The sequence below is a fragment of the Bombina bombina genome, chromosome 4 (assembly GCF_027579735.1).
Source record: "Bombina bombina isolate aBomBom1 chromosome 4, aBomBom1.pri, whole genome shotgun sequence".
Classification (NCBI taxonomy): domain Eukaryota; kingdom Metazoa; phylum Chordata; class Amphibia; order Anura; family Bombinatoridae; genus Bombina; species Bombina bombina.
This window is the reverse complement of record NC_069502.1, coordinates 940,347,500-940,366,928: the sequence shown is the minus strand read 5'-3', so window position 1 is coordinate 940,366,928 and position 19,429 is coordinate 940,347,500. Positions and strand designations below refer to the sequence as shown.

General features: G+C 42.3%; 1 protein-coding gene across 1 annotated transcript in view; it reads right to left on the bottom strand.

Moving 5' to 3' along the window:
- SOS1 (SOS Ras/Rac guanine nucleotide exchange factor 1) overlaps positions 1-19,429 on the bottom strand; it is a 728,117-nt gene that overhangs the window by 69,683 nt on the left and 639,005 nt on the right. Inside the window, exon 9 of the mRNA XM_053712591.1 lies at positions 11,299-11,461. Within this exon, the coding sequence (XP_053568566.1) occupies positions 11,299-11,461 (163 nt within the window). The remainder of the gene's footprint in view (positions 1-11,298; positions 11,462-19,429) is intronic.

The following is a 19,429-nucleotide window of genomic DNA, read 5'->3' as shown; positions in this document are numbered from 1 at the left end:
GTCTGTATAGTCCCCATTCCACTGACTGAGCATGCACAGTTGTAATGGTCTTAGATGAATGCGCGCAAAAGGAACTATGTCCATTGCCGCTACCATCAAACCTATCACTTCCATGCACTGCGCTATGGAAGGAAGAGGAACGGAATGAAGTATCCGACAAGAGTCTAGAAGTCTTGTTTTTCTGGCCTCTGTCAGAAAAATCCTCATTTCTAAGGAGTCTATTATTGTTCCCAAGAAAGGAACCCTTGTCGACGGAGATAGAGAACTCTTTTCCACGTTCACTTTCCATCCGTGAGATCTGAGAAAGGCCAGGACGATGTCCGTGTGAGCCTTTGCTTGAGGAAGGGACGACGCTTGAATCAGAATGTCGTCCAAGTAAGGTACTACAGCAATGCCCCTTGGTCTTAGCACAGCTAGAAGGGACCCTAGTACCTTTGTGAAAATCCTTGGAGCAGTGGCTAATCCGAAAGGAAGCGCCACGAACTGGTAATGCTTGTCCAGGAATGCGAACCTTAGGAACCGATGATGTTCCTTGTGGATAGGAATATGTAGATACGCATCCTTTAAATCCACCGTGGTCATGAATTGACCTTCCTGGATGGAAGGAAGAATTGTTCGAATGGTTTCCATCTTGAACGATGGAACCTTGAGAAACTTGTTTAAGATCTTGAGATCTAAGATTGGTCTGAACGTTCCCTCTTTTTTGGGAACTATGAACAGATTGGAGTAGAACCCCATCCCTTGTTCTCCTAATGGAACAGGATGAATCACTCCCATTGTTAACAGGTCTTCCACACAATGTAAGAATGCCTGTCTTTTTATGTGGTCTGAAGACAACTGAGACCTGTGGAACCTCCCCCTTGGGGGAAGCCCCTTGAATTCCAGAAGATAACCTTGGGAGACTATTTCTAGTGTCCAAGGATCCAGAACATCTCTCGCCCAAGCCTGAGCGAAGAGAGAGAGTCTGCCCCCCACCAGATCCGGTCCCGGATCGGGGGCCAACCTTTCATGCTGTCTTGGTAGCAGTGGCAGGTTTCTTGGCCTGCTTTCCCTTGTTCCAGCCTTGCATTGGTCTCCAAGCTTGCTTGGCTTGAGAAGTATTACCCTCTTGCTTAGAGGACGTAGCACTTTGGGCTGGTCCGTTTCTACGAAAGGGACGAAAATTAGGTTTATTTTTGGCCTTGAAAGGCCGATCCTGAGGAAGGGCATGGCCCTTACCCCCAGTGATATCAGAGATAATCTCTTTCAAGTCAGGGCCAAACAGCGTTTTCCCCTTGAAAGGAATGTTAAGTAGCTTGTTCTTGGAAGACGCATCAGCTGACCAAGATTTCAACCAAAGCGCTCTGCGCGCCACAATAGCAAACCCAGAATTCTTAGCCGCTAACCTAGCCAATTGCAAAGTGGCGTCTAGGGTGAAAGAATTAGCCAATTTGAGAGCATTGATTCTGTCCATAATCTCCTCATAAGGAGGAGAATCACTATCGACCGCCTTTACCAGCTCATCGAACCAGAAACATGCGGCTGTAGCGACAGGGACAATGCATGAAATTGGTTGTAGAAGGTAACCCTGCTGAACAAACATCTTTTTAAGTAAACCTTCTAATTTTTTATCCATAGGATCTTTGAAAGCACAACTATCTTCTATGGGTATAGTGGTGCGTTTGTTTAAAGTGGAAACCGCTCCCTCGACCTTGGGGACTGTCTGCCATAAGTCCTTTCTGGGGTCGACCATAGGAAACAATTTTTTAAATATGGGGGGAGGGACGAAAGGAATACCGGGCCTTTCCCATTTTTTATTTACAATGTCCGCCACCCGCTTGGGTATAGGAAAAGCTTCTGGGAGCCCCGGGACCTCTAGGAACTTGTCCATTTTACATAGCTTCTCTGGGATGACCAAATTGTCACAATCATCCAGAGTGGATAATACCTCCTTAAGCAGAGCGCGGAGATGTTCCAACATAAATTTAAACGTAATCACATCAGGTTCAGCTTGTTGAGAAATGTTCCCTGAATCTGTAATTTCTCCCTCAGACAAAACCTCCCTGGCCCCATCAGACTGGTTTAGGGGCCCTTCAGAACCATTATTATCAGCGTCGTCATGCTCTTCAGTATCTAAAACAGAGCAGTCGCGCTTACGCTGATAAGTGTGCATTTTGGCTAAAATGTTTTTGACAGAATTATGCATTACAGCCGTTAATTGTTGCATAGTAAGGAGTATTGGCGCGCTAGATGTACTAGGGGCCTCCTGAGTGGGCAAGACTCGTGTAGACGAAGGAGGGAATGATGCAGTACCATGCTTACTCCCCTCACTTGAGGAATCATCTTGGGCATCATTGTCATTGTCACATAAATCACATTTATTTAAATGAGAAGGAACTCTGGCTTCCCCACATTCAGAACACAGTCTATCTGGTAGTTCAGACATGTTAAACAGGCATAAACTTGATAACAAAGTACAAAAAACGTTTTAAAATAAAACCGTTACTGTCACTTTACATTTTAAACTGAACACACTTTATTACTGCAATTGCGAAAAAATATGAAGGAATTGTTCAAAATTCACCAAAATTTCACCACAGTGTCTTAAAGCCTTAAAAGTATTGCACACCAAATTTGGAAGCTTTAACCCTTAAAATAACGGAACCGGAGCCGTTTTTAACTTTAACCCCTTTACAGTCCCTGGTATCTGCTTTGCTGAGACCCAACCAAGCCCAAAGGGGAATACGATACCAAATGACGCCTTCAGAAAGTCTTTTCTATGTATCAGAGCTCCTCACACATGCGACTGCATGTCATGCCTCTCAAAAACAAGTGCGCAACACCGGCGCGAAAATGAGGCTCTGCCTATGATTTGGGAAAGCCCCTAAAGAATAAGGTGTCTAAAAAAGTGCCTGCCGATATAATCTTATCAAAATACCCAGATTAAATGATTCCTCAAGGCTAAATATGTGTTAATAATGAATCGATTTAGCCCAGAAAAAGTCTACAGTCTTAATAAGCCCTTGTGAAGCCCTTATTTACTATCTTAATAAACATGGCTTACCGGATCCCATAGGGAAAATGACAGCTTCCAGCATTACATCGTCTTGTTAGAATGTGTCATACCTCAAGCAGCAAGAGACTGCTCACTGTTCCCCCAACTGAAGTTAATTCCTCTCAACAGTCCTGTGTGGAACAGCCATGGATTTTAGTAACGGTTGCTAAAATCATTTTCCTCATACAAACAGAAATCTTCATCTCTTTTCTGTTTCTGAGTAAATAGTACATACCAGCACTATTTTAAAATAACAAACTCTTGATTGAATAATAAAAACTACAGTTAAACACTAAAAAACTCTAAGCCATCTCCGTGGAGATGTTGCCTGTACAACGGCAAAGAGAATGACTGGGGTAGGCGGAGCCTAGGAGGGATCATGTGACCAGCTTTGCTGGGCTCTTTGCCATTTCCTGTTGGGGAAGAGAATATCCCACAAGTAAGGATGACGCCGTGGACCGGACACACCTATGTTGGAGAAATAATGGTATCTTTAGAAAGTCCATTTAATGGTGAGAACAACGGTATATAATATGTGTGGGTACAGTAAATGAGTAAAAGGAAAATTACAGCTAAACACAAATACAGTAAAAATGTAAAAATAGCCTTGGTCCCAAATGGTCGGAAAATGGAAAAGTGCTGTGGTCCTTAAGGGGTTAAAATGCTTTCTTTTCTGTAGTGTAGCTGCCCCCCTCATTACCCTACCCGCCCCCCAGATCCCTTTCCCATTTATTTCTGCACTGCCACACTCATGGGGTATGCAAATTTACTTCTTTTAGCAAGATTGCAAGCAGACAGAGGCCCAGGACGGCAGCGTTGTACAGGGTACGATGCTGGTCCTTAAGGGAATAACGATCAGCGCCATACAGGGTACGGCACTGGTCGTTAAGCCCTAGAAACCCCCCATATGATGGTGTGTGTCTTGGGGATGTAAAGTGAAAGCAATTTTTAAAAAATAACAAAAACATAATTTATGCTCACCTGATAAATGTATTTCTTTCCGGATATAGTGAGTCCACAGCATCATCAATTACTAGTGGGAATATCACTCCTGGCCAGCAGGAGGAGGCAAAGAGCACAACAGCAAAGCTGCTATATGTGTCACTTCCCTTACCCATAACCCCCAGTTATTCAGCTGAAGGAAAATGGAAAAAGATGAACATACAATGGTGTAGAGTGGTGCCTGAGGTGTTAGAAATAAAATAACTGTCCTAAAATATGGGCGGGCCATGGAGTCACTATATCCGGAAAGAAATACATTTATCAGGTAAGCATAAATTATGTTTTCTTTCCTAAGACATAGTGAGTCTACGGCATCATCAATTACTAGTGGGACACAGATGATTAAGGAGGGACAAGACAGGTAGCCTAAACAGAAGTTACCACCGTTTGAAGAACCTTTCTCCCAAAAGAAGCCTCAGCCGAGGCAAAATAATCAAATATGGAAAAAGTATGCAGAAAGGACCAAGCTGCAGCCTTGCAAATCTGTTCCACAGAACTTTCATTGAAAGCCCAAGAAGAAGAGACAGCCCTAGTGGAATGAGCTGTGATTCTCTCAGGAGGTTGCTATCCAGCAGTCTCATAAGCCAAATGAATTAAACTCTTCAGCCAAAGAGAAGTAGCCATAGCTAACTGACCCTTGCGTTTCCCAGAAAAACAAACAATGCAGAAGACTGGCAAAAATCCTATGTCGCTTGCAAGTTGAATTTCAAAGCACGCACAACATACAAGTTGTGTAACAAACGCTCCTTATGAGAAGGAGTGGGACATAGAGAAGAAGGTACAATGATTTCCTGATTAATATTCCTGTCTGAAATAACTTTAGGAAGGAAACCTAACTTAGTTTGAAGAACCACCTTATCAGCATGAACGATAAGATAAGGGGAATCACAATGCAGCGCTGAGAGTTCTGAAACTCTTAAAGCAGAAGAAAAAGCAACAAGAAACAAAACCTTCCACGATAACCTCTTAATATATAAGGAATGCATAGGCTCAAACAGAGCCTGCTATAAAACCTTAAGAACAAGGTTAAGACTCCATGGAGGAGTAACAGGTTTAAACACAGGCCTGATTCTGACCAAGGCCTGACAAAAAGATTGCTGGCACATGCGCCAGATGCTTATGCAACAAAATAGATAATGCAGAAATCTGGCCCTTTAGAGCAGTGATTTGCAACCTTTTTTTTGCCGTGGCACACTTTTTTACATTAAAAAATCCTGTGGCACACCACCATCCCAAAATTTTACAAAATCACACATTGTAGCCTAATACAGGATATATATTCAGTATATATATATATATATATATATATATATATATATATACACACACACACACACACTGTACTGTGCTGTCATGCCATGCCTCCTACAAACTATACATGACATATTGACATTCTTTCACAAACAATCATAATGATTGTCTGTGAATGAATGTCAATGTCATGGTTGTAAATGATGCCTGATGAACCTGTCACATACCTCCCAATATTTCAAAATTTGAAAGAGGGACACCCCCGCACTGTTGTCAGTCTGCCGCGGCACACCTGAGGATCTCTCACGGCACACTGGTTGAAAAACACTGCTTTAGAGTACTTGCTGCCAAACCCTTCTCCAGACCCACCTAGAGAAAAGACAGAATCCTAGGAATTCTGACTCTACTCCAAGAGAAACCTCTGAATTCACACCAATATAGATATTAACGCCATATCTTATCGTAAAACTTTCTAGTCTCAAAGACTGACTCTAGTCTCAAAGACTCTCAAAGCAGTCCGCTTCAGAGAAACGAGATTTGGATGAAGGAAGGAACCCTAAAGTAGAAGGTCCTTTCTCAGAGGCAGTCTTCAAGGTGGAAGAGATGACATATCCACTAGGTCTGCATACCAGATCCTGCAAGGCCACAGTGGTGCTATTAGAATCACTGATGCTTTCTCCTGCTTGATACGAGAAATGACTCGCGGAAGGAGAACGGAGGAAACAGGTATGCCAGACTGAAAATCCAGGGGACTGCTAGAGCATCTATCTGAACGGCCCGCGGGTCCCTCGACCTTGAACTGTACCTTGTGCCGAGATGCCATTAAATCCAGCTCTGGTAACCCCCAACTTGAGGGTTAACCTTAAAAACAACTTCGGAAGGAGTTACCACTCTCCCGGATGAAAAGACCACCTGCTCAGAAAATCCGCTTCCCAATTGTCCACTCCTGGAATGTGGATTGCGGATAGAGAACATATGTGGGTCTCCGACCAATTAATAATTTGAGCCACCTCTTTCATGGCCAAGGAACTCCTGAGTTCCTCCCTGGTGGTTGATGTAAGCCACTGAGGTTATGTTGTCCGACTGGGCTAAAGACAACTGAGGTCAAGCCAGAAGAGCATTGAATAATGCTCTCAGCTCTAGGATATTTATGGGAAGAGCTGACTCTTCCCGAGTCCAGAGACCCTGACAGATGTTCCCGAGACAGCTACCACGGAAGAGATTCTCTTGTCAGCTGATCCACATAATCCCTGATCCATTGACCTAGCATGCACAATTGCAGAGCTCTGAGAAGGAACCGAGCAAATGGAATGATGTTTAAGGAAGCTACCATCAGACCAATTACCTCCATACATTGAACCACTGACGGCCGAAGTGAGGACTGAAGGGCAAGACAAGAATCGAAAATCTTGGACTTTCAGACGTCTGTCAGAAAAATCCTCATTGATAGGGAATCTATTATGGTCCATAAAAACACAACCTTTGTAGCTGGAACAAGGGAACTCTTTCCCAGATTCACTTTCCGTCTGTGGGAACAAAGAAAAGACAACAAAATCTCTGTATGAGAGTTTGTTTTTTGAAAAGATGGCGCCTGAACCAGAATGTCGTCCAGGAAGGGTGCCACTGCAATGCCCCAAGACCGGATTATTGCCAATAGAGTTCCCAGAACCTCTGAAAAAATTCTGGGGGCTGTGGCAAGGCCAAACAGTAGAGCTACAAACTGAAAATTATTGTCCAAAAAGGTGAATCTCAGAAATTTGTGATGGTCCCTGTGAATGGGAACATTAAGGAAGGCATCCTTTAGGTCTATGGTCGTTATTAACTGACCCTCTTGGACCAAGGGAAGAATGAAACAGATTGGAATAGAACCCCAGACCCGGTTCCTGAATCGGAACTGGAACGATCATTTCCAGGTCGGAAAGATCTTGAACACACTTTAAGAATGCCTCTCCTTTAATCTGGTCTACAGACAATCTTAAGAGGAGGAACCTACCCCTGGGAGGAAAGGTCCTGAATTCTAGCTTGTAACCCCGGGATACAATGTCCACCGCCAATGGATCTGGTACATCCCATATCCTAATTTGAGCGAAATCCGATCCCGAATCGGGGGCAAACCCTTCATGCTGACTTGGAATCAGCTGCATTTTTTTTTTTTTAACGCTTCCCCTTGTTCCAAGACTGGTTGGGTTTCCAAGAAGGTTTGGACTGTTCCTCCTTGGAAGAGGGAGTGGAAGGCTTACCTCTGAAGTTATGAAAGGAACAAACATTTTATTCTGACATCCTTTCTGTCTATTCTTCTCATCTTGTGGTAGAAAAGATCCTTTTCCACCTGATATAACTGAAATGACTTCAGCCAGGCCCGGTCCAAAGAAGGTCTTACCCTTGTAAGGGATCGCCAAAAGCTTGGATTTAGATGAAACATCCGCAGACCAGGATTTCAACCATAATGCTCTGTGAGCTAGTACAGCAAAACCAGATATTCTTGCTCCCAACTTAATGACTTGTAAGGAGGCATCCGTGAAAAAGGAATTGGCTAACTTAAGAGTCTTACTCCTGTCCTGGATCTCCTCTAATGGGGAGACAGCCTGAGTAGAATCAGACAACGCATCAAACCAGTAGGCAACCGTACTGGTGACAGTGGCAAAACACACTGCGGGTTGCAATTGGAGACCCTGATGAATATACATAATCTTTAGCTTCTTGTCCATTGGATCCTTAAAAGAACAGCTATCCTTTATGGGAATAGTGGTTCTCTTGGCCAAAGTGGAGATCACTACCTCCACCTTAGGAACCATCTGTCACGACTCCTTAATGAAGTCAGCTATTGGAAACATTTTCCTGACAATTGGAGATGGAGAAACGGAAATTCAAGGCCTCTCCCACTCCTGAGCAATAATCTCTGTAGCACGGTATGGTACATGGAATACAACCACCTCAGAGGGAACATCAAAGTATTTATTTAAGTTACTAGATTTCTTAGAATTGACTACGATAGTCGTATCGTAGTCGTCCAAGATAGCCAAAACAGCATCAGGAGAAGGAATTATACTGTCTGAGTCAGAGATTTCACCCTCAGATGCTACTGATGTGCCTTCCTCCTCAGACCTCTGAGAAGGAACAGCCTGGATAGCCACAACCGGATCAGAAACCTTAACTGAATCTTTAAATTTCATCTTGTGTTTTCCCTGAAACATTGGAAAAGCAGACTCAGAAACCGCAGAGGATACCTGGGCGGCAATGTCTTGCAAAGAAACTCCTACAGGAGCATGAGAGGAACCGCAGAGCACTGCATGTGGTGACGATAGTGATTGGGACGCTTGAGGAGCAAGCTGTGGTAATTCTGATACAGGAGAACTCTGAACAGCGTCAGCCTTAGAGGATGGTGGCTCAACAACAAAAAAACCCCAAAAAAACAAAACACAATTTTTTATAAAAAAAAGTGCTTTCAAAACATGAAAAACAAAAAGGTAGAGGGGGTTCTACTTGGATAGAAAAGCAAATTTGCATGTAACGGCTAGCAAGGCCTCAAGTTCCATAATGCAACTAACAATATATTTAACTCACAATTGATACCGTCTCTTTAAGGCTTAAATCAATTTATTTCAAAACAAGATTTATTTAAATATCATGCAAAAAATATATACCCCCTTTATAGGCACACTCTACACGTCAACAAAACTGCGGCGGTGCCTACCTGCCCTAGAAGACCGGATTCTTAGCCATTGTGATATACAGGAAACCTGGGTGGCAATATGTCCTTACAGTTCCGGACTACTCCGGAGCTCTAAAACCAAAGTCGGAGCTATCCGAAACCGGAATTGGTAACAGTATGTGTCACCACTACGGAAGCTCCTAAACAGGATGCGCTAGAAAGCGCACGCTTCTGACTGCCCCCTCAGAAGGGAACCGCCTCTCTTTGTACAGAGGCAGTCCTGGCAGCCATAATGCAAATAAAGAAAACGGCAAACATGTTGCCTGTTAAAACAACCGCATGGTCGGTAAGAGTGTCCCCTAATCACCCTCCGTGCCTGCTAATCTGCCATAATAAATCCTTAAGAGGATCAAAATAAATTCTAAACATCCCTTATTCTGCAGCAAGAAGCTGCTTAAAGTGCCAGTGTCCTTTGTAGCGCAAAGAAAAAAAAATGGCACTTACCTGTAAGTAGGGCTGTCATCAGAAAAGACAGCTCACCCGGTGTGGGAGGATGCATTCCTCACATGGACCTGTGAACAAAGAAACTTACTCAGACTTTCTGAATAGGGCAGCAATCTGTTGAGAGGCACAGTAAGGATTTTACTCCACAAGTTCCCAACTGCTTAAAAGCCACCACTGCCCTACTGAAGAGACTGACGTGGGGTACGGCTAAACCCAAGGAAAGATCAGAACAAAACTACTTTGCTTTTAAAATAATAAAATCTTGATTAAACTTCTTTTCAGACACAAAAAAGACTTCACCTCCTCCTTGCACTGCAGGCAAAGAGAATGACTGGGGGTTATGGGTAAGGGAAGTGACATATATAGCAGCTTTGCTGTGCTGCTCTTTGCCTCCTCCTGCTGGCTAAGAGTGATATTCCCACTAGTAATTGATGATGCCTTGGACTCACTATATCTTAGGAAAGAAAATGTAAACACATATGTTTAAATACTTATACACTTATAGTAGGCCTAGAGATCCCCATGACCCCCTGTTATAAACCATCTTTAAAATAAAGCCCTTATATAGGTTTTAAAATCCAAATGATCACTATGGTCAATAAGTCAAGACCCCAAGTCTGCGCTTTTTTTAAAGCCAAGAAGCCCCTCTTTAAAATAAAACCCCCTATATAGATTGTAATTGTTAAGTGATTAGTGTGGTAATAAAGATCACCTGGAGTGAATAAATGTGCATTTATTTGAGTACAGGCTCATGGAAGTCCCTATGCAAACATCAAAGTTATATACCTATTTTCAAAAGCCCACATTTATAAGATAACCCTTTCTTTTTTTGACTAAAAAAACCACACACTATTGTTTACAACTTAGTAAATTAAAATTTTAATAAAACTATAAATGTTTCCACATATTTTGTATTAAAATACTCGCATGTTAAGATGTATAAATAAAATAAACGAATTTGCTGGGTCTGCTGACTAAAATAATATCTAATGTGTGGGTTTCTAACTGAAAAATGTTCTACATCAGTGTGTAAATGTGAGCAGCATCTAAAAACTGTAAAACAGCTCAACAGAGAGTTAGAAATGGCTCAGCATTTAATGAATTAAATTCATAGCATTGTCTTGTCGATAATTGTTCTCACAAATTAGAGCATGCATTTTCTTTAATACAGGTGGTGAAAGTCCACGATTAATTACTCCTGGGAATTACTCTTCCCTGCCACTAGAAGGAGGCAAAGATTCCAAACCCCAAGAACTCTATAAAGCCCTTCCTCCCTCTACTAGCACCTTAGTCTTATCTTTGCCTCGCTCATATTTTACTAAAATATACTGTATTTCTCCAATGTTCTTTATATGTTTTATTAAGTACTGTTGGGTGTATGTATTTGTGCCACACTGGAAATCTTCCAGAGTTCTCTCCTGTCTACATACTTAAAAGGGACACAAAACCCAAATGTTTTCTTTCATGCATTCGATATAGTATGCAATTTTAAACAGCTTTCAAGTTTACTTCTATTATCTAATGTGCTTCTTTCGAGTGGTATCTTACTTTTAAAAGCATACCTAGGTAGGCTCAGGAGCAAACAAATCACTACTGGGAGCTAGGTGCAGATAGGAGGGCTGCACATATATGCCTCACCCCTGGCTCATTTGATGTGTTCAGCTATTTCCCTACAGTGCACTGTTTCTATTTCTACAAAGGATAAGAAGAGAATGAAATAAAATTAAATTGGTATGAAATTGCATGCTCTATCTGAAATTGGAAAGGCAATTTAGGGGGTTTATGTCCCTTTAAATAGATTGAAAAAAGAAAATACAAATGTCAGTGACTGATTGACCAAGTAGCAGCTACTTACCTCAAATGTGTTATCTAATCTGTAGATAGGTGAGGAGTTCATGGCACTAACAACTTCAAGCACACCATTAAAGTTATTTAGCTCTTGAAAGACTTGTAGGATTTCAATGATACGACTGACTACAACGACTCGTTCTTCTAGATTGTCAGTTTCAACAATGCACCTATAGTATAGAAGATAAAAACAACTTGTTATGCGGAGTTCTCTAATCTTCCCTTTAATAGAAAATGTTTCAAAGGCCATTACAGTAAAACAATTACACTCGCTAATCCATTAGAGCTTGTTATTTTAGACCCTAGACTACTGTGTGTTTAACTTTATATTCTGTAGTGCTCGGGTTAAACAAAGTTCTCTCTCAGCATTCTTCAGCGCCGGCATTGTCCAGACTTTGCTGCATGATTTGGGTACTGGCTTTCCTCCTCCATTGAAGCAGTGGATGTACAATACAAAGTTATTCCACACTCCTTCCAAGTAGGAGTTCAAGGGAGTGAAACAAATATATATATATATATTTCACCATCCAAAAAAACAGAATTTATGTTTACCTGATAAATTTCTTTCTTCAACGGTGTGTCCGGTCCACGGCTTCATCCTTACTTGTGGAATATTCTCTTCCCCTACAGGAAATGGCAAAGAGAGCACACAGCAAGAGCTGTCCATATAGCCCCCCCTCTGGCTCCGCCCCCCAGTCATTCGACCGACGGTTAGGAGAAAAAGGAGAAACTATAGGGTGCCGTGGTGACTGTAGTGTAAAAAGAAAAATTTTTCAAACCTGATTAAAAACCAGGGCGGGCCGTGGACCGGACACACCGTTGGAGAAAGAAATTTATCAGGTAAACATAAATTCTGTTTTCTCCAACATTGGTGTGTCCGGTCCACGGCTTCATCCTTACTTGTGGGAACCAATACCAAAGCTTTAGGACACGGATGAAGGGAGGGAGCAAACCAGGTTACCTAAACGGAAGGCACCACGGCTTGCAAAACCTTTCTCCCAAAAATAGCCTCCGAAGAAGCATAAGTATCGAATTTGTAAAATTTGGCAAAAGAGTGCAGAGAAGACCAAGTCGCTGCCTTACATATCTGATCAACAGAAGCCTCGTTCTTGAAGGCCCATGTGGAAGCCACAGCTCTAGTAGAATGAGCTGTAATTCGTTCAGGAGGCTGCCGTCCGGCAGTCTCATAAGCCAATCGGATGATGCTTTTCAGCCAAAAGGAAAGAGAGGTAGCAGTAGCTTTCTGCCCTCTCCTCTTACCAGAATACACAACAACAAGGATGATGTCTGTCTGAATCCTTTGTTGCTTCTAAATAGAACTTTAAAGCACGAACCACATCTAGATTGTGTAACAAACGTTCCTTCTTTGAAACTGGATTCGGACACAGAGAAGGAACAACAATTTCCTGGTTAATATTCCTGTTAGAAACGACCTTTGGAAGAAAACCAGGCTTGGTACGTAAAACTACCTTATCTGTATGGAAAATCAGATAGGGAGAAGAACACTGCAAAGCAGACAATTCAGAAACTCTTCTAGCAGAAGAAATAGCAACCAAAAACAGAACTTTCCAAGATAGTAACTTAATATCTATGGAATGCAGGGGTTCAAAAGAAACCCCCTGAAGAACTGAAAGAACCAAGTTTAGTGCAACAAAACCGACAGAGCAGATATCTGTCCTTTTAGAGAACTAGCTGACAAACCTTTATCCAAGCCCTCTTGGAGAAAGGAAAGTATCCTTGGAATTTTAATTTTACTCAAAGAGTATCCCTTGGATCTGCACCAACAGATATATTTTTGCCATATCTTATGGTAAATTTTCCTAGTCACAGGCTTTCTGGCCTGAACTAGAGGATCTATAACCGAGTCAGAAAATCCACGCTTTCAAGCGTTCAATTTCCAAGCAGTCAGTTGGAGAGAGACTAGATTTGGATGTTCGAATGGACCTTGTACTAGAAGATCCTGCCTCAAAGGTAGCTTCCATGGTGGAGCCGATGACATATTCACCAGGTCTACATACCAAGTCCTGCGTGGCCACGCAGGAGCTATTAGAATCACTGAGGCCTGCTCCTGTTTGATCCTGGCTACAAGCCTGGGAAGGAGAGGAAACAGTGGAAACACATAAGCTAGGTTGAACGACCAAGGCGCTACTAATGCGTCCACCAGTGCCGCCTTGGGGTCCCTGGATCTGGATCCGTATTGAGGAACCTTGGTGTTCTGGCGAGACGCCATCAGATCCATATCCGGAATGCCCCATAGTTGAGTTAACTGGGCAAAAACCTCCGGGTGGAGTTCCCACTCCCCCGGATGAAAAGTCTGACGACTCAAATAATCCGCCTCCCAATTGTCCACTCCTGGGATGTGAATTGCAGATAGGTGGCAGGAGTGATCCTCCGCCCATTTGATGATCTTGGATACCTCTCTCATCGCTAAGGAACTCTTTGTTCCCCCCTGATGATTGATGTACGCTACAGTCATGTTGTCCGACTGGAACCTTATGAATTTGGCCTTTGCTAGGTGAGGCCAAGCCAGGAGCGCATTGAATATCGCTCTCAGTTCTAAAATGTTTATCGGAAGAAGAGACTCTTCTCGAGACCATAGACCTTGAGCTTTCAGAGAGTCCCAGACCGCGCCCCAGCCTAAGAGACTGGCGTCGGTCATGACAATGACCCACTCTGGTCTGCGGAAACTCATTCCCTGAGGCAGGTGATCGTGAGACAACCACCAGCGGAGAGAATCCCTGGTTACCTGGTCTACTTGAATCTGGGGAGACAAGTCTGCATAGTCCCCATTCCACTGATTGAGCATGCACAGTTGTAATGGTCTTAGATGAATTCGAGCAAAAGGAACTATGTCCATTGCTGCAACCATTAATCCTACTACTTCCATACACTGAGCTATGGAAGGTTGAAGAATAGAGAGAAGAACTTGACAAACGTTTAGAAGCTTTAACTTTCTGACTTCTGTCAGGAAGATCTTCATTTCTACAGAATCTATTATTGTTCCCAAAAAGGGAACTCTTGTTGACGGGGACAGGGAACTCTTTTCTACGTTCACCTTCCACCCGTGAGATCTGAGGAAGGCTAGAACAATGTCTGTATGAGCCTTTGCTTTGGGAAGAGACGAATGTCGTCTAGATAAGGTGCTACAGCAATGCCCCTTGGTCTTAATACCGCTAGAAGGGACCCTAGCACCTTTGTGAAAATTCTGGGAGCAGTGGCTAGACCGAATGGAAGGGCCACAAACTGGTAATGTTTGTCCAGGAAGGCGAACCTCAGGAACCGATGATGATCTTTGTGGATAGGAATATACAGGTACGCATCCTTTAAGTCCACGGTAGTCATATATTGACCCTCCTGGATTGTTGGTAAGATCGTCCGAATAGTTTCCATTTTGAATGATGGAACTCTGAGGAATTTGTTTAGAATTTTTAAATCCAGAATTGGCCTGAAAGTTCCCTCTTTTTTGGGAACTACGAACAGGTTTGAGTAAAAACCCAGACCTTGTTCCGCTGTTGGGACTGGGTGTATCACTCCCATCTTTAATAGGTCTCCTACGCAATGTAGGAATGCCTGTCTCTTTATCTGGTCTGAAGATAAGCGAGACATGTGGAACCTTCCCCGTGGAGGAAGTTCCTTGAACTCTAGAAGATACCCCTGAGAGACTATTTCTAGTGCCCAGGGATCCGGAACATCTCTTGCCCAAGCCTGAGCAAAGAGAGAGAGTCTGCCCCCTACTAGATCCGGTCCCGGATCGGGGGCTACCCCTTCATGCTGTCTTGGTAGCAGCAGCAGGCTTTTTGGCCTGTTTACCCTTGTTCCAGCCTTGCCATGGTTTCCATGCTGGTTTAGGCTGGGAAGAGTTGCCTTCTTGTCTGGAGGCCGCAGAGTTAGGATTCGGTCCGTTCCTGAAATTTGCGAAAGGAACAAAAATTAGATTTGTTCTTAGCCTTGAAAGGCCTATCCTGTGGGAGGGCATGTCCCTTTCCACCAGTAATGTCTGAAATAATCTCTTTCAATTCCGGCCCGAAAAGGGTCTTACCCTTGAAAGGAATATTAAGCAATTTATTCTTGGACGACACATCCGCCGACCAGGATTTTAGCCAAAGCGCTCTGCGCGCCACTATTGCAAAACCTGAATTTTTCGCCGCTAACTTAGCCAATTGGAAAGCGGCATCCAAAACAAAGGAATTAGCCAACTTTAGTGCGTGAATTCTGTCCATGACTTCATCATACGGAGTCTCTTTTTGGAGCAAATTTTCTAGTTCCTCGAACCAAAAATACGCTGCCGTGGTGACAGGAATAATGCACGAAATTGGTTGGAGAAGGAAACCTTGCTGAACAAATATCTTTTTTAGCAATCCTTCCAATTTTTTATCCATAGGATCTTTAAAAGCGCAACTGTCCTCAATAGGAATAGTTGTGCGCTTAGCTAATGTTGACACTGCCCCCTCAACCTTAGGGACCGTTTGCCATGCGTCCCTTCTGGGGTCAACAATGGGGAACATTTTCTTGAATATAGGAGGTGGAACAAAAGGAATACCTGGCTTTTCCCACTCCTTAGTCACTATATCCGCCACCCGCTTGGGTATCGGAAAGGCATCAGCGTGCACTGGGACCTCTAAGAATTTGTCCATTTTGCACAATTTCTCTGGAATTACCAAAGAATCACAGTCATCAAGAGTAGTTAGGACCTCCTTAAGCAGGGCGGGGAGATGTTCTAACTTAAATTTAAATGTTACGACATCAGTGTCTGCCTGCTGAGAAACTTTTCCTGAATCAGAAATTTCCCCCTCAGACAGGCCCTCCCTCACTGCCAATTCAGATTGATGTGAGGGTATAACTCATAAATTGTCCTCAGCGCTAACCTGCTCATCTTCTGTATTTAAAACTGAGCTGTCACGCTTTCTAGGGTAGGATGGCAGTTTGGATAACAGATTTGCTATAGAATTATCCATTACTGCTGTTAATTGTTGCATAGTAACAAGCATTGGCGCGCTAGATGTACTATGTATCGCCTGCGCGGGCAAAACTGGCGTTGACACAGAAGGAGAGGATGAAGAACTATCCTCACTACCTTCATTAGAATAATCATCTTGGGCTTCCTTATTCAATGTGGCAGTACTGTCCATACTTTGTTTGGACGCTATGACACAATTTGCGCATACATTGATTGGGGGAACCACCTTGGCTTTCATACACACAGAACATAAGCCATCTGAAGGTATAGACATGTTAGACAGAATTTGGCAGGCTAATAATGCAATAAAAGCGTTTTTAAAGAAAAGCGTTACTGTCCCTTTAAATAATAAACAGGCACACTTTATTTCTGATATATTGAAAAACAATGAAGGCAATGTCCGATTTTTACAAAATTTTTACCCCAGAGTCCTAATGCCTTGAAAGTATTGCACACCAAGTTTCAAGAGCAAACCGGAGCTATTTGTTCAATTAGACAATTTTAGTACACTACAATCACAGCCACAGCCTTGCTGCGGCTCTTTACCTTCCCTGAGAGTTATTCAGCAATGAAATAAACCTTCCAGAGTCCGTTTTAGTATGCCACAGGACCCCTCACATGAAGCTGCATGCACTGCCATGGAAGTAAACTGCGCAATTAAGGCGCGAAAACGGGGCCTCCTTCCTCTGCATACCAGAGTGAAGTGGCCTTTCTGACTGAAATAGCCGTCTAACTAAAAAACGTTCCCAAAATACTTTTAAGTGCACAAAACACTCTAAATGCCATTAAAATATGAAATAAAACAATCGATTTAGCCCACAATAGTGTCAACCAGTGTATAGCCCATTTGTAAGCCTTAATCTGTTATGAGTCTAAGAAAATGGCTTACTTACCCCTTAAGGGAAAACTGACAGTCTTCTAGCATTAACATGTCTTGTTAGAAATATGACTGATCATACCTTGAGCAGAAAAGTCTGCAAACTGTTCCCCCCAACTGAAGTTCTCTGGGCTCAACAGTCCTGCGTGGGAACAGCAATTGATTTTAGTTACTGCTGCTAAAATCATACTCCTCTTTGAACAGAACTCTTCATCTTTTTCTGTTTTAGAGTAAATAGTACATACCAGCACTATTTTAAAATAACAAATTCTTGATAGAAGAATAAAAAACTACAACTAACACCACATACTCTTTACCATCCCCGTGGAGATGCTACTTGTTCAGAGCGGCAAAGAGAATGACTGGGGGGCGGAGCCAGAGGGGGGGCTATATGGACAGCTCTTGCTGTGTGCTCTCTTTGCCATTTCCTGTAGGGGAAGAGAATATCCCACAAGTAATGATGAAGCCGTGGACCGGACACACCAATGTTGGAGAAATATTATTCACAAAGGTTTTGCACCTTATAAAAACAATTCAAACAAATCCAGTGCAAATGGTGTTAACTTGTTTAAACCCCTTGAGTTCCTACTTGGAAGGATTGAGGAATAACTTTTCTACTGTGTGTTGAACCTCCGCAAGGGGGATAAAAACACAATAGAAATACCGCACGGAACTTGCAAAGCACTGCTGGTACTGAGCAGAAAACACAGCTATCAAATTAGCAGGCTAGTTCCACATCTGAGTAGTGAGACTAGCACAGCCGATTGGATCAGCTGCATTTTCTGCGCAGCAGTGCTATGCGAGTTCTGAGCGGTGTTTCTGCTTTGTGTTTAATCATTTTGCAGTGGTTAAACAGATAGTAGAGTCGGTAATCTTAAAATTACATGCTCTAACCTATGTATTAGAACATGTCATTTTTAATTTTTTTATTATAATGGCAATTTAATGAAAAACTCCTGTAATGCGGAAAGAGAATGCTCATTTATAGTTTCAAAAGAATAGAACACAGCTATTTTTTCTAAGATTTAAAACAATAATAATAAATATTATTCTGGGTGGTTGTGGGCCTTTGCTTTAGGTGTTTTTTGTAAGCAGCTCAGAATGATGATTTAAAATTTAATATAAACTCAAATTCATTTTTATAATATAAAGGGATAGGAAAGTTGTAATTAAACTTGCACGATTCAGATATAGTAATTTTAAGACGCATTTCAATTCACTTCTATTTTCAAATGTGCTTTAATCTCTTGGTAAAAAATAGTTAAAAAAAATATATGCACATATTCTACACTAGTGGGAGCTAGCTGCCGATTGGTGCCTGCACACATTTGTTATTTTATCATTTGATTGTTCATTTAGGGTATTCAAATTCAGCCTTGGATAAAGCATGGAAGTTTAGACATTTACTTGCACCAGCTTCTTAAAGAGACAGAAATGATCAGTATGTATAGTAATCTGTTGTGTGGCTTTATGTATCCTGACTTATGTGAGTTGCTTGTAATTAATTAGAAAATAAAAAGGACATGAAGGTGTAAAAATAAAACGCTTTTTTGTTAGTCATTTATTTTATACAAAATCAGTACAATCAATAACCCCTTCAAAGGAATTAAACACATAATTCAAGCTTAGCACGCAGTGGCAATTCACTGCTCCTTCTCAGTAAAATACAGCTGGTGAGCCAACCAGGAATGGAATACTTGCAGATGCACCAATCACAGGCCTTGGCCTACCCAGCAACAGCATGGGACCAGACTAGTATACAAAAACATAATTTATGCTTACCTGATAAATTTATTTCTCTTGTAGTGTATTCAGTCCACGGGTCATCCATTACTTATGGGATATATTCCCTTCCCAACAGGAAGTTGCAAGAGGATCACCCAAAGCAGAGCTGCTATATAGCTCCTCCCCTCACATGTCATATCCAGTCATTCGACCGAAACAAGACAAGAAAGGAGAAACCATAGGGTGCAGTGGTGACTGGAGTTTTAATTAAAATTTAGATCTGCCTTAAAAAAGACAGGGAGGGCCGTGGACTGAATACACTACAAGAGAAATAAATTTATCAGGTAAGCATAAATTATGTTTTCTCTTGTTAAGTGTATTCAGTCCACGGGTCATCCATTACTTATGGGATACCAATACCAAAGCTAAAGTACACGGATGATGGGAGGGACAAGGCAGGAACTTAAACGGAAGGAACCACTGCCTGTAGAACCTTTCTCCCAAAAACAGCCTCCAAAGAAGCAAAAGTGTCAAATTTGTAAAATTTTTAAAAAGTGTGAAGCAAAGACCAAGTCGCAG